The following is a 16969-nucleotide window of genomic DNA, read 5'->3' as shown; positions in this document are numbered from 1 at the left end:
ATACTTTCGGTAGAGGTAGGTGGAAAACATTGTTAAATCAAAATAACAATTTACAGTTTTTTACCATTCTGTGAAATACAGAGTGTTTTATAAATAAACGTTAAAATGTATACAAACTTACGTAATAGAAAATAGATATTGTACAGGGCGTCAATAAGTTATATTTTTATGAATGAAATACCATGATGTCACTTTTACTTTTCTTCCCTAGGGAGGAAAAGTACAACTTTGCTCCCTACAATCAGGTCCGGAAAAGTATACTTTCGGTAGAGGTAGGTGGAAAACTCTTTTATTATTCATTTTACAAAAAACAGTTATTCTTTATAAAATGTTCTACAGGGTCTAAAACCTAAAATACAACCGTCTAATATCAAATTTTGTCAATTTTATACGAGGTATATAAAAAAAATATGAATTTTCCCAAGAGTACTTAAATAATATACCCTTATTTTTCACAATATTGAAAATTGTGCTTATGTAAAGTTGTTTAGAACTAAAAACCATAATTAACCCGCCAGTGGTCGCTATATGAGATTTTCTCTCACGGTTTCAGAAAATTGCACAGAATTTTTTTTCTGGGAAATTATAAGATCTGTAGTTCCTTCTAGTCTCCTAACTATCCTCCCTCGACAATCTAATAGAATCGTCCGCTTAGATAGTGACTCAGTTGACCTAATATCACCCAATTGTTGAGTCAGCGCGCTTCAAGTGAGACATTCTCTCATCAAGCGACCACCCGCGTTACGAACTGTACATAAAAATTAATTTTATTTTGGCACTTAAAACCTAAAATAATGTAAAAAAAATTGTAATTGTCATCAATCAATTTTTCCAGAGCATTCTTGTTATATTTGTGTGCTGTGCCGTAAATTATCAAGATACGGAGATTGATTAATATTGGTTTAATTCCGATTATTTCTTTTTATTTTATTATATTTTTATCTATATTATGTTACATTTTTTTTTCTTATTATTAGTTAAGAAAAAAAGTTTAAAAACTGTTTTAAAAACTTTATTTTGTAAAAAAAGGTAAAATTTGGATATGTGAGAGAAAATCTCACGCGCGACCACTCGCGTAACAATCTACCTAGCGACCAATGCCGGGTCGCTAGGTTGGGAATCTATCTTTGGTTGGGAAATAAGCCACAATTAAATTGAAAAAATAATTTTATTCGCGTTTGGACCCCAAATCGGATGTCGCTGTCAAAATATAAAATATTACTAATATTTACTCGGTAATATTTTGTATTTTGACAATGACATCCGATTTGGGCGTCGAAACGTTAATAAAATTATTTTTTCAATTTAATTGTGGCTTATTTCCGAATCAAAATAATTATAAAAATGCCACAAGAAAATAGCTTCAGAACAACACTAAAAACCATCTTCGAATATTCCATCCTTCTCATTGAAATATTCTGAACTATAAAGGTACTTTATTCTTGATCGAAATTTATCTTTTTTGACATACCTCGTATAAAATTAATCAAAATTGATATAAGATGGTTGTATTTAAGGTCTTTGGCCATGCAGAACTTTTTACAAAGGATAACTTTTTTTTCGTATAATTAATAATAGACCAGTAAGGATCTGTTTTTAGATGGATGTGAGAGGTGGCATTCAGATTTTTGCGGATAAAGTTAGGTGATAACTTCGTTATTAATAATTGATTAATGCTCCGTCTCAAATATGCCCGGAACATTAATAAAAAAATAAAATATTTAAAAATTTCAAAAAATTTCGTTTTTTTTTTCTAATTTTTTTGCTTATAACTTTAAAACGATTCATTCTGGAACAAAGTCGTATAGGAATAAAACAAAGGTAATTAAATTTTCTATCAGATGCGATTGGTTAAAAGTCTCTTAATTGATCACCCTTGCTGCAAAATAGCAATAAATATAAAATAAGGGGGAAAAACAAGCCTGTTATTATTCAATTATTTTCCATCACTTAGGTTACACTTGGAACCTTCCTAATTCGCTTAGAAAATTTTTGTAATGTGCTAAAACCGTACACCAAATTTCATTAAAATTGACTTACTAGATTTTGAATAATAATTTTGCAATCTAAACTTTTTTTAAAAAATTAAACTTTTTTAAAATCTTGCACAACAAAAACTAGTGTATACAAAGATTTGTCAATTTTTTTACATATAAAGAAGCACTCCACCTATCTAATGTACTTTACAGAATTAAAATCGGATTGTTTAAGCAGCCTCAGCAATGTTTTAAAGTTATAAACAATTTTTTGGCTTATAAACAAATTAGTCCTGTGGCCAGGAGGGGGTGCTGCGGGCTCCTTTATTTAGATGCACTTACCCAAGATTTTTATGTATTTTTTGACCCGTGGAACACGATTTTTTTGGGTAACAGTTGATCCGGATATCAATAAAATTGTTATAAACAAACAACTTGAGGAATTACATAACATCGATTTTTCGCAAAATAAAACACTTTTTTATATTTCTTGGGTAAGTCTAAGCAAAAAATGTTCTTACAAATTTTTTCGTAGGATGCATAGTTTTCGAGATAAACGCAGTGGAACTTTCAAAAAATCGAAAAAGTGCAATTTTTGAACGCGAATAACTTTTGATTAAAAAATAAAATAGCAATTCTGCTGACAGAATTTGAAAGTATAAATCAAATTATACCGGTTTTAATTATTTGCATTGCTAAAAATTAATTTTTTATTATTAAACAAAGCTATTTGTTTATAAGCCAAAAAATTATTTATAAGTTTAAAACATTGCTGAGGCCCCTTAAATAATCCGATTTTAATTCTGTAAAGTGTATTAGATAGGTAAAGCACCTCTTTATATGTAAAAAAATTAGATAACTTCTAAATGGTCTACTTTTTGTTCAGAAAGATTTTAAAAAATTTGAACTTTTTTAAAAACATTTAAATTGCAAATTTATTATGCAAAATCTATTAGGTCGATTTTAATGAAATTTGGTACACAGTTTAAGTATGTTACAAAGAATTTCCTAAGCGAATTACTAAGGTTCTAAGTACCACCGAAGTGGTTAAAAACATTGAATAACAACAGGCATATTTTGCCCCCTTATTTTGTATTTATTGCTATATTGCAGAAAAGGTAATAAGTTAAGACATTTTTGACCAGTCGGATATCATACAAAATTCAATTATCTTTATTTTATTTCTCTACGACTTTGTTCCAAAACGAATCGTTTTAAAGTTATAAGCAAAGAAACAGAAAAAAATCGACGTTTTTCGAATTTTTAAATATTTTATTTTTTTTATTAATGTTCCGGCCATATTTGAGAAGGAGCATAAGTAAATTATTATTAACGAAGTTATCACCTTACTTTATCTGCAAGAATTCGAATGCCACCTTTCACATCCAAAAATAGACGTTTTTTCACAAATCCTTACTGGTCTATAATAAAATAGTTATCATAATTGAAATAACTGAAAATAATGTTGTATATCCATAATTAAAAAAATTCAACTTTTTTTTAATTAGAAAGATGAAGTGGAACATTAGAATATAGTTCTTAATTCCAAACAACTTTTCATTACAACAATTTTTAATATTTTGAATAATAAAGCTACTTTACTCTTGAGTAAAATTCATATTTTTTGACATAATATCTCGTATACGGCTTAAAAAAAATGAACTGATGGTTCTATTTTTAATTTAGACCATGCACAACTTTTCACGTTGACGAACAGAACGTCTATAGTCGTCTAATTTCCATTGATGTAATGTGACACAACGTCTATATACGTTGAATTTTTCCCTATTCTACTTTGCAAAATACATATAGTGTCACAACACTTGCTTATACATTTGACGCAGTGTCCGACAACGTGTTAATTGGACACACTGTACAAAACAATTATTGTTATTGTTTAAACAAATAATAATCAATTAGCGGCAAAATCTGTGAGTAGAACTTTTTTACTTTAACATATATATAAACTAACAAAAAAAGTTTTAGAAAAAGATAATCTTGTTTGAATTGCTCCGAAACAATGCATCTTTTCGTTCTATCTTGACTCTTCTAAAATGCTTCGTATAGATTGCTGAATAGAATTGGGCTTCTTATAACAGGCAATATGACGACTTATATACACATATAAGGATCTCGTAGAACAGTCGTATTATTTAAACGTAAATTAAAACATGGCAACATCGTCGGGCTTCGTATAATGCGTAATCCATATACACTGTGAACGCGTTTATACGAGTGGGCTTCGTAAGACTGTAGGAATAATTCGTAAGACTTATTCGTAATATAATAAAGAATGGCGGTACAGAGCCCAATTTGAAAAATAAATTAATATGTGGAAATCACTCTGTAATTAAATACAATATTAAAGAAACGAACCTGTATCGCCATTAAGAAGAACAAAAAAATACACTTTCTTCAAATAAACTTTTTTATCCGATGCCTAAATTTTGTGTTATTTTGGAACTACTAATGAAGTAAAAAATTTTAGTAGTTCCAAAATGACACAAAATCTAGGCATCGGATAAAAAAGTTTATTTGAAGAAAGTGTATTTTTTTGTTTTTCTTAATGGCGGTACAGGCTCGTTTTTTAATATTGTATTTAATTACAGAGTGATTTCCACATATTAATTTATTTTTCAAATTGGGCTCTGTACCGCCATTCTTTATTATATTACGAATACGCGTGCCAAATATCTCGAAAAAATATTCAAAATTACAGCCGCAATTGGAACGCGTTTTTGCTACCTGTTGATCGTTACTGTTTGTTCTTAAGAAGGATTGCTGGAAAAGGACTACAACAAAGGGTTTCCTCTTTCTAACCAAACTTTCTAGCAACTGCGTACCACTTGAAATATTTTGAAGATTTTGGCGTACCACCAAACACCTGGGGGCATGGAATGGAAGGAAGCCCACGTCTCGATCCTAATGTTTTTGAAACAGGTTTACTATCAGAATCAATTATGCTTCCTAATTTTTATTTTAAAATATATAGGTACTTCTACTTTCTCATAATCCTTAGTCCCCTTCAGTTTGCCTGTGGTTAAAGTATCAATTTCATGAGTAATTGTACTCAATTTTATTCTTATGTCCTCTTCAACACTTGTTACTCTGTTTCTCTATTTATTTTTATACAGTCTGTTAAACTGGGTACTGGGTACTGAGTACCCAAAATGTACTTAGAGTACAAAATTCGGGTACTTGTACCCGGGTATGGCCCAGCTCTGTCTGTCACACATCTGACAATATCCATCCATCCAATGGCACTGCTGCCCAAATCGAGCCTTGGCCTCCTTCAACAAGCTTCTCCAATCATTTCGATTTACCGCTGTTCTTTTCCATGAACGCGTTCCCAGGAAGATCCTGGCGTCCTCATCGACTTCGTCTTCCCATCTCTTTTTAGGTCTACCAACAGGTCTTTTTCCCTGCATTCTTGCATTTAGCAATTTTCTGGGGATTCTATTCCCATGCATACTGACCACGTGCCCTGCCCACCGTAATATCTGCAGTTTAGTGTATTGTGCTAGAGTTGCTTCGCTATATTGCTCGTATATTTCTCTATTATACCTAATTCGCCAGTTGGTATTTTCATTTATTGGGCCCAGTATCCTACGTAATATTTTTCTTTAAAACACATCTAATGCATTGGCAGATTTCTGTGTCACCACCCATGTTTCACAGCCATAACTTACTATGGGCCTGATTATTGTTTTACACACCCGGAGTTTTGTTTTCCGGTGTACGTCTCGCGATTTGAATATATGTGGCCCATCGCGAAATAGGCTTTATTTGCTAGCACAAGCCTTCTATTTATTTCCGGTTCTTCTTCATTGCTTGCGACCAGATCCATTTCTAGGGACGTGAATCTATTCACATGTTCTATATCGTCAATAAAGTGTTGTTGCGCCAGTCTATTGTATCTGGTTTGTATGAGTAGTTTTGTTTTATTTGTATTTACTGCTAGCCCTACTGCTTCTACACTCTGTTTCAACTCAACGTAGGTTTCTTTCGCTGCGTTCATTGTTCTGCTCATTAAGTTTATATCATCTGCGTATGCTGCTAATTGGGTAGATTTGTTTGTAAGTATGTTATTTCCGCTCACCGTCAACCGTCTAAATACATATTCAAGAACAAGATTAAAAAGCGTTGGAGACAGTCCGTCGCCTTGTTTCAGTCCTTGCGTTATCGTAAACGCATCAGTGATCTGTCCCTGAATGCATACCTGTGCTTCTGTTTTCTGACATTGTCATTTTCACTAGTCGTATTAATTTTGATGGTATGCCAAATTCTTCCAATATATTAGGTAGAATTGTTCTGTCTATTGAATCATAAGCTTGTTTAAAATCTACAAAAAGATTGTAAACGTCCATGTCATATTCCCATGCTTTGGCTAGTATTTGTTTAACTGTAAATAGTTGGTTAATGGTAGACCTATTTTGCCTAAACCCTGCTTGATATTCCCCGATGATTTTTTCCGTGAGCTGTTGAATTCTTCGATTAAGGATGTTTGTGAATATTTTGTATCCCGAACAAAGTAAAGAGATGCCTCTATAATTCTGACACAACAGTTTGTCTCCTTTTTTATTAATAGAGCAAATTATACTTTTCTTCCATTGTTGGGGGATTTCTTCTTCTATCCATATCTCTCGTATTAGCTAATATATCTGCTGTGTTAAATTTCTTCCTCCTTGCTTGAGTAGTTCTGCCGGTATTTTATCTATTCCCGGTGCTTTATGGCTTTTTTGTATGTTGATTGCCGTTTGGACCTCCTTCAGCGTTAGGGGTATAGTTAATTCATTTTCTTCTCCATATCCCCCCAGCTCTTGTTGCTGTACCTCCTGCCGTGCCTGCTGCTGCCTCTGTTGTTGTAATGGTGGTTGTGCCCCTTTGTTTAATACTTCCTTAAAATATGTCATCCAGGTTAACTTAATTTCGTCCATATCGCTAATGATTTCACCTTTCTTATTTTTGCAGAGGCTAGTCTTCGGTTTGTGTCCCTGTCTTAAATGTTTGATAAATTGGTATGCACTACGTGTTTCGTTTTCCTTAAACTCCCTCTCTATGTTTAGTATCCGTTGGTTTTCGTACTTTTTCTTTTTCTGCCTGTACAGTTTATCTGCTCTTCGTCTTTTGTTCTCAAATTCTGTTTTTCTCTCTCTAGTACGTCTGAGTATGTAATTCTTATGTGCTTCATTTCTTTCCTCTATAGCTTGTTTGCATTCTTCATCGAACCATGTTTCTTATCTCCGTTGTACTTTGTTTCTAGGACTACCCAAGTAGCAATTTTTCGACGCATTGGTTGTCAGTACAAACAAATGCACTGTCTACAACGTTGCCTGAGAGCATTTTCAGTTGTTTCGGCCAACGTCCCCTACCCCGACTGACATTACGATGTTACAACCTGTAGTTATACGGGCAACTAATTTATTACCATTTTGACAACTACATATCACACTTCAGTTTTTTCAACAATCGCAACGACTTAAAAATGTTATAATGCTAAACTAATTATTATATATTTTATTTTGATAGAAATTTTCGATTTATTTAACAACCTGTTTATTTGTTTTTTTAATAGCTGGTTTCCATTCCATTGTTTTATCAGTAGATTTGAGATTTGATAACCATCTTTGTATCTGCTTTGGTAGACAGGGTTGCCAGGTCAGTTTTAACTCTTTCAGTACAATAGTTTTGTTTTCACAAAATCAGTAGATTCTTTTTAGGCCATGTAAATATACAGTAATACAGTGATATGCACATCCGTCCTAAATGTCCCAAGAGCAATTCCACAAAATTGGAAACCTAATTATTCCAAACCACCAACTGGTAATTATCAGTTTTAACTAAAATCTACTAAATCAAAAACTAAAATATACTTAAGTATTTTTGGAATATATTTGGGATTTTTTATAATAAAAACAACAGCTAACTTAAGGGGATAGGCGCAAAATGTCGTCTGTTAAAATGTTCAATGTATTTTAAATGTTTTCGTTTTTGCGAATCCTTAAAACTAATAAGTATTTTTGAAAAATTTAAACGCACAAAGAAAGATTACGTTATTACCGAGGACCGAAAGTCCCTGAAAACTTCTATAATGTTTATTTTAATACGTTACAGGGGTGAAAAAAAGAAAAAAATTAGTGACTTTTAATTCCAAATATCTCGTTCAAAAGAAACGTTTTGGTTTTTCTGAATAATGCAGTCTTTCATTCTGCGTTTAAATTTGTCAAAAAGACTTATTATAGTTTCCTCATGATTCGAAAAAAATGGATCAAATTCTGTTGAAATATACCAAAAATCTACTAAAAAATATTGCCTATTAGAATTTTTTAAAAAATATCAAAAATCTACCAAAAAAGTAGAAATCTACTAAATGTGGCAACGCTGTTAATGAGAATGATACACTTTTGACACTGGTCACATGACCTCTGTCACCCAATAAGAGGGTGCGTTCTAAAATGGTTTTGATAGTCGGCGCGGTCGGGTTTGGTTGGCGATTGGACTTCTAAGATATCTTATCCGTCTAAGGTTGGTAATTAGGTATTTTTTTAGTAATATTGGTAATATTGTTTAATACGCCATTTTGGTTTTACTTGAGATTTTTGGGATGTAAAGAAAATGAAAACACAGAATATAAAAAATACAGGCATTTTCTGATAACTTTAAAAGCACCATCAATACATTAAATTTATACAGAACACATCTTTAACATAAATTTTTACTTTTATATTAAAATTTGATTTTTTAAATTTGCATATTTTTTGTCAAAAATGTCATAAAAAAAGCAGCGCGTGTGTTTTTTAAAGGTGAAATATTCATATTTTACGGTAATCTGAGATGCGTTTATAAATTTCACATCAAGTAATAAGTCCTTTATGTATTTATATCATATAAATTTAAATACCCAATACGATGTCAAAACAGTTTACTTTTTGGTTTTCGCATTCACCATACAGGTGTTAAAAATATAGGTTAAAAAACATAACTAGTCTGACTCCTTGAGCAACCATTGCACGCGCAGGTGCTTTTTATAGTCGCTTCAGTTGTCTTATGCAACGGTTACGAAACGATGTTGCTTAAACAGGAGGTTGCCTAGGCAACGTCAAGACAACTCAAAAATCGTCCACCAAATCAGTGCAGAATAGGGTCGTCTTTTAGGCAATAACAACGTTGTAAGAAAACGTTGCCACGCGGTAGACAACGTTGTCGCGTCGACAAATTGCTACTTGGGTACTTTCGATGTGTTTAGTATGATACTGCTTATGTTCCATTTATTTTCTATTGTGGAGTCTGCTCTGTTTTTTTCTAGTAATTTTTCATCCACTGTTCTCTCAAATCTTTCTTGTACCTCAGAGACTTTTAGGTTATATAAGTTTAGTTTTTCTTGTTTTGGATATTTTTCCTTTACCTGTCGACTGATTTTGCATCTAAACCGTGTCTGTACTAGTATATGGTCTGAGTCACAGCTTGCGCCACGTCTGCTTTTTACCTCTAATATACTCGTCGCCATTCTTTTTTCAGTCAGTATATGGTCTATTTGATTTATTGTGTTTCCATCAGGTGATATCCAAGTGCCCTTATATATATCTAGATGTGGGAAGCATGTCGAACTGATAATCATATTCTTTCCAGCTGTGAAATCTATTAGAAACTGACCATTCTCATTTGTAATAATTGATGGATTCGACCGTTACTTATGGAAGTTCATTTTATCTAACAATAAAACACTGAAAACGTTAGTTTTCTATACTTCCACAAAATTTATTACAACTAAGTGACTACAGCTGTTTCGGCAGAGTGCCTTTCTCAAGTGATATAGTTTAGAATGTGTTTGCCTTTTTAAGTCTTTCACTGAAGAGGTTGAGGAGTGGGAACTGTTTGTCTCGAGTTGGTCATTCAGAATTATACCCGTATTTTTCAATTTATTAATTTCCATAGATTCTAAAAAAGATAGCTTAAGGCCTTTATTTTGAATATGCAGAATTTGAAACTCTTCATTGAAATAATGATTATGATCTAGAAGGTGAAGTGCGTATGTAGAAGTGTCTGTTTTTCTATTCTTGAAAGCCCTTCTGTGTTCTGCTATCCGTTTTTAAAAGGTTCTGCCAGTTTGACCGATGGTAAGTTTTCGGAGAGTCATCACACGTTAGTTTGTACACACCACTCTGTAGTTGCTTTCTCTTTCGGCTTTTATTGTTCTTAATATATTTGCTTAAGTTGTTGTTAGTTCTGAAAGCTGGTGTTATTCCTTTCTTTTTTATGTATCTGGCTATTTTTGTTGTTATCTTGCCAGTGTATGTGAGAAAGCAGAAGGTACAGGGTTTTTTCTGTGGTGGTGGATAGACTAATTTCAGGGCTTTCTTATGGAGTTTTTGGTTTAAAATTTTGTTAACTGTTTGTTCGTTATAGCCATTGTTTACTGCTATTTGTTTAATGATGTTTAGCTCTATCTCGAAGTTATTTTTTGTCATGGGAGTTTCTGTCAGTCTATGTATCATGCTATGGTAGGCTGCTAATTTGTGCTGTGTAGGATGGGATGATGAATTGTGTATAGTTGTGTCAGTATGGGTAGGTTTATGATATACGGAGAACTCATGTTTGTTGTGTAGTCTGGTAATCGTTACATCTAGAAAGTTTATGGAATTGTTTTGTTCTGTTTCTATTGTAAACTCAATACTACTATGAAGTGAATTAATGTATGATAGAAATTGGTCAAGTTGTCTGTTAGTTCCTGTAAAGCATACTCGTATATCATCCACGTATCTCATCCAATATAAGAACTGTTTAAATACGGCATGTTTAGAAATTTTTGTTTCAAGTTGGTTCATAAATATATCTTATAGCAATGGGCTTAGAGGATTACCCATAATAAGTCCTGCACTGTTGTTTGTGTATATTTGATAATTGAATTCAAAATAGTCTTGATTTATGCAAATTTCAAGAATTTAGACCATAAGAGTACAAATCCGATCATTGCATCTGAAATTTTACACCTTCTTTCTGTAGCTTTCTGTAGCTTTCTATTGGTCAGAATTTCCTATGAATGAAATAATCGAAATAATCTGGGATCTGCGGTTTAAATAAAAATATGCTGGTGTATCGAATCGACTTATGGATAAGTTGTTTTACAGCAAGAGGTGGGGTTTAAGACTAGTGTTAATACCGGAAAGTATAAATATACTCCTAGTTTATTATTATAACCATCAACTACTTAAAAGTTTCCAATCCAGTTATAATTGTTTAGTTACCCTCTGAAAATATCAATTTTCAGGAGTTCCAAGACATGAGAAGAAATTATAAATAATACATTTGCCATTAATCATACACTCAATGTGTTATTAAATTAACTAAACATATTTCACTATTTCACCACTAGTCTAATAAACTTATTTACCTACTTATTGTTGTCATGATAAGACCAATGTATTTTTTTCATCAAATTTCCAAAGAATGTTTGAACTTCACGCGTCTGGGTTACAAACAATATATTTCTTATTTTCTTGTCGCTTATCTGTCCGTGAAGTCAGAAAGAACGAATGCGGATATTGGAAATTTTAGGTTTGCCAAGAATTCGTACGGAGGCGATTTAGGAATGATTGGCACGCCCGAGGACCATTTTACATCACAATTTGTTGGATGTAGAATGAATGCTATTGTAAAAAGTGGCCGCCTTTTTGTGAAGTTAAGGATCTAGTTACCGACTTCTATTCATTCTAACAATAGAAATAAAAAAAAAACGCCAATATTTAATGCTTTTTATACAAATAAAGCATCCGCTGTCATGGATCGATAGTTACTCGTATTATCAAAGTTTGGCAGAGGATTAGAATATAAAATGTAACGAACTAGTTGGCAATGGGGTTGTTCCAAATGTAAGAAACTTGGAAGTATTGTAGACACGTGGATCTATCTTTAAAAAATAATATAAAACAAAAAGGAAAAATTATGACTGTTTTTTTTTTCATTTATAATGTAATTCATCAAATCTGAAAAAGCATGTACAGGCTCTCATTATTTAAGTGATAACTACCGCTAGAAAAATATTTTCTCTATGTTATAGTATTTTTACTACAAAAGCGATATTACGTAGGTCAAAATTTTTGACGTAAGAGAAATGTCAAAACATTAGAATGTGACTTTTCATTATTGCCATGTTTATTATAAACATGGCAATAATGAAAAGTCATATTCTAATGTTTTGACAGTTCTCTTACGTCAAAAATTTTGATCTACGTAAAAAATCGCTTTTGTAGTAAAAATACTATATATCTGTGTAAGATTTATTTATTAGATATAGCAAAACAGTTAAAGAAAAAACCAAATTAAATAGCTTAAACCATTGGGTTAAATTAGGTTAGGCTAGATTAGATTAGTCTAGTTAGGTTAAAATTTTTTTAATTGTCGTATTTCCAGATTCTAGTAAAAGCTTTAGAAGTTATCCATTGAATCCTGACAGCGGTAGGGGAAATCATTTTTAAACATCTAATGTCACGGAGCAAGACACCCTGGCATCTTCTGTCCGGGTATGACACTAGCAGTGGCGACGCGTGACTTTTTCTAAAGTGTTACCAAAACAAGATGCAAAAAAATCTTATTTAAAAAAAATATTTTGAACCTCCCAAATATAAGTTTTTGTTTTCAATCCTGTGGAATAGAATTAAACAAATCGCTATTCCCAAATTATACATATGTATGTATGTAATTATATGTATATATAACAGGTATAACAATAAATAATAAACAAACTAAACGTATTATTCTACCATAAAATTAACATAAAAAATGAACAAGTAGGAAAAAGGACAGATTTTGAAAACTATTGTTTATATTTTAATTCTTCCATTTTCAATAATATCATTTATTTCTTTAAAATAATATATAAAAAAAATATACAAATAGAATGACTTTTCAAGTAATGGATCAATTACGCAATACGTAGCAACACTCTTCCATGTTAAAATGCACGCACACTGTAATATGTAATAGGTACTAACTAAACCAACGTCAAAGCTTCCACATCTTGAACCAATCTTCAAAATGGTTACAATACTGATATGCACAGCGTGCCCGCGCGCCGTCTCCAGACCCGTCGCTCTTTCAAAATTTTCAGAGCTAGTCCCGAGCCAAAGCGAGGTTTCTCCTGCGTTACCGTTACCAGTGCCAGTATTGGTAACAGCATAATATATGATAACGTGCCGTGGATTCACATATCTCGCCAATATTTTCGTGCGTCTAGTTGGCTATTTACTGAATTAGGTACTATTAATAAATATTTCTGTTTGTAAAAAATATAAGTGGAATTATTTCGTAGTAGTCATAAAATATTTATTTGCAAGATTTGTAACTGTTACCAATGGTAATAGTGGTTACATGGACGCTTCGCCACTGGACACTAGGTCATAAGACAGGCTCGTGGTGGATTAACCGTATTCCGGCTAAAATGATAAAACTAAAATAAACCTAAAATACAGCGACTTAGAATAAAATAGCATTATATTACGAAAAGCTTTAGCCACACTTAGGTTATGACCATGAATTTAATAAAATTAGAAAAGGACATCCCGTGAGACCATAATCTAATTTTGATACCTACCGGTTACTAGCCCTTGAGAAAAAAAAACTAACAAGATTTCATATCCTTGGATCAATTTTCTCTTATGTCCTCATGATCCTTCCTCTTTATGACCCCAGAGATCCGTCAGTGCACCTCTCTCCATTCTCTCTCTCCTCTTGTCATCTCATTTATCATATTTCTTTCATCAAACCCGAAACCCATTCGCCTGTCGAAGTCTTCCCTCTCATTTGCCCACATTTGGGAGTTAAAGAAGTGGGCGGGAGAGTCCGGCACCCCACAAACAGCACAGTTCCTCGAAGCAGATTTGCCTATCCTACTTGTGTTGGTGCTAAAGCTACCATGTCTGGTCAGAAAATGCGTCAGGAAGTAGTCTCAGATCGGTAATAAGCTTCTTTGTCCAACTGCTCTTTCTGTCAACACTCGCCCATTCCCTCCACCACTCCTCTATCGTCCTCTCTCTTCTTCATCTATATTTCCATCCTCCCTCATCGCATACAACCTCGATTGCTCTTTATATAACAAGACGATCGGTATCATCGCTCCAATAACATAAAGAGGCTCGTTTGAGGCCGTCCTATAGGCACTAGATACCCTGAGGAATATTCGCCTTCGCGAAGTCTCCAACAGCTTGTCGTACTTCGCAGTGTTTAGCACGCTGCACCATACGGGCTTAGCCTAGGTCACCACCGACTGAAAAACTACATTTAGCATATTTTTTTGGTACTATCTGGACTTCCAATGTTCGGCATTAGCCGTACCAACACCTCCACACTTCAGTTCGCCTTCTCCATCGTCTTTAGGACGTGTACTCCAATCTCAGCTTTAAATCTTGATGGCAAACACTGTAGTGTTTCTTGTTTTCGATCATCGCTACAGCCTTACCAACATCAGTTGCCGCTAAAACAAATTATAATGAACTACTGCACGACAAATTTGAAGCTACCAATAAAAAAATAAATTTATTTATTTTAAATCCATTCCTCTAAATTTGTTTTTATGTGTATTAAAAAAGGAAAATAATTTCTTATTTTTTTTTTACAGGAGGATACGTGTGTAAGAAACAACACCAGCTTATGGTAGCCGGTAACAACTACAATCAAACGCTGAACGGAACAGAAGGCTCCATAACATCTCCCAATTATCCCAATAACTACTACCACAACTTAGATTTTTTTATACGAATATCAGGACCCGAAAAAACCAGAATCATAATTAAATTCATTCATATTCACATCGAATCGCAACTTGAATGTTTATACGACTACATCGAACTCAAATCTTTGTACAAAAATGAGAAAAAAGCTTTTAATGACGCTGTAAGGCTATGTGGAAACCACGAAAGAGATATGGATAGGTTCAACTTTGTTTCGGAGACTAATGAAGTAGAAGTAAAGTTCCATTCTGACTACTCCATATCAGACAAAGGATTTTCTCTAATTTGGTATGCTGTGGATGTTTCAGCTTGTCCAATGCAAACGTTAACAGCAAAAGAAGGCACTCTTATAACCCCAAATTACCCAGATTTTTTACTAGCCCATTTGGACTGTACTGTAACGATTCTAGCGCCAAGTGGTAGAAGAATATGGCTAGAGTTTTTCTCAGAGGAAGGTAACGGTCTAGAAATAGTTAGCCAGTCAGAAGATTTTTATGTAGAAATCATGCTAGGAAAACATACCGCAGTACATAGGCCATTTGAAACAGACGGTCTTCTAACGGAAGGAAGTTTTGTCTCTAATGACGAGAAAATGAAACTTAAAGTTCATACTGGTGACCATCCACTAGGTCCTGGATTTAGAGCATCTTATAAGGTAACAGCAGCTGTTAAAGAAGAGAGAATAGTAAATTTAGGAAATTTTTCGTCTGGTTTATTACTACATCTTAATTACCCAGATCGACCACCGTCAAATGTTGATTTTTTGCAACATTTTATCGCACCCTTAGGAAGTGTTGTGCTCTTGGAGTTACATAATGTTAAACTTATCGATGCCGACTGCTTGGATCATTCGAGTCTCATAGAAATTTTCGACAGCTATTCAGACGCCAACGGAACTGTCTGGAAACTCTGCTACGACCCAGAAATGGAGGAATCCTTATTGCCTGTCTCTCCCATATATATTTCTTCTTATTTAAACACCCTGCACTTACGGCAAATACATGGTTCACAGGGGATTCCTTTGAACGGAACACTAAAAGTTCAGTTCGATGCTAATTACAGGAATAAATTAATAAATTACAAAGAGTGGGAGGTGGAGTCATGTAATCCGAACCCTTGTCAGAACGGCGGAAAGTGTATCATTAAGAACTCTACGAAATTCTGTCAGTGTACGGGATATTATACAGGTTAGTAGAGCACGATTTGCTTTGATCAACATAATTTAATTAAGGACTCAAGGTGAAAATTGATAAATATTTAACACAATTCATATTTGCAGAGTATTTATTTAATAAATTTATTTAATAATTATTAGTTACTGATGGTTAATAACCAAGTGCTCGTATGAAATTAAAATGTGTAGGTGTACTTATGTGTACTTCGATATGTAAACTCTATAATATCGTGAACAATTATTTTCAAGTTACTAAAATATGAAGTTGATTGGCATTAAAAGGGCCGGTTGCCCCCTCCGTAGCTCAGTGGTAAGAGCGCCTACCTTTGGATCGAAAAATCCGAAAGATTGTGAGTTCGAATCTCACCAGGGTCAGAAATTTTTCATTTATTATAAATTAGTAAATGAATATAGTTTCTATCCTTGTGGGATCGGTACTCACCGGAGGGACCGCAGACGTTCGGATACAATTAGCGTCTCTTTGCAAAGACAATGACGTCGACTTTGCAATGTAACAAGACACTTACTCAACACACACACTACACAAGACACTAGGTACCTAACTGTTCAAAAATTACCGTACCTACCATGCCAATGGCCATTAGTTGTCGAGGCATTAGCTAAATAAAAAAAAGGCCGGTTGTTCGAACGCTAATCAAGAAGTTAATTAAAATTAAGTCCCCTTAACAACCATCAAATAACAACACCCCTCATTCGTACGTCAATCAGTTTATTATAATCAACTATGTTAATTATCATTATGATAAATAACAATTGATTGATTAATTAATTATTAATTAACATAACAATTATTAATATAATTGATTAATAAATCTCATAATTATTGTAATCAATTTTGGTTTCAACAACCCAAACAAAGTTGACATTGACAGTTGGTGACAGTAATTAAATATTTGATAATGATCAGTTGATTCCATTTTTGATTAGCGTTCGTACAACCGGCCCTTTACGAGTAAGAGCATTAGTTGAAATGAAATTTAATAACCAAAGAAGTAATTAAAGAGATTAAAATAATTATTACGAGATATTTATAATCTTTAATGCAATTGTGGATTATTAGTGCCTACTAGAAT

General features: G+C 33.3%; 1 protein-coding gene across 1 annotated transcript in view; it reads left to right on the top strand.

Annotated features, from left to right (window-relative positions):
- The window catches only part of LOC114331463 (uncharacterized), a 195105-nt gene that overhangs the window by 87496 nt on the left and 90640 nt on the right, over positions 1-16969 (top strand). Inside the window, exon 5 of the mRNA XM_050661799.1 lies at positions 14590-15888. Coding sequence (XP_050517756.1) covers positions 14590-15888 — 1299 coding nt within the window. The remainder of the gene's footprint in view (positions 1-14589; positions 15889-16969) is intronic.

This window comes from Diabrotica virgifera, chromosome 1 (assembly GCF_917563875.1).
Source record: "Diabrotica virgifera virgifera chromosome 1, PGI_DIABVI_V3a".
NCBI lineage: Eukaryota > Metazoa > Arthropoda > Insecta > Coleoptera > Chrysomelidae > Diabrotica > Diabrotica virgifera.
The sequence above is the reverse complement of the archived record's forward strand: the minus strand, read 5'-3'. Positions and strand labels throughout refer to the sequence as shown.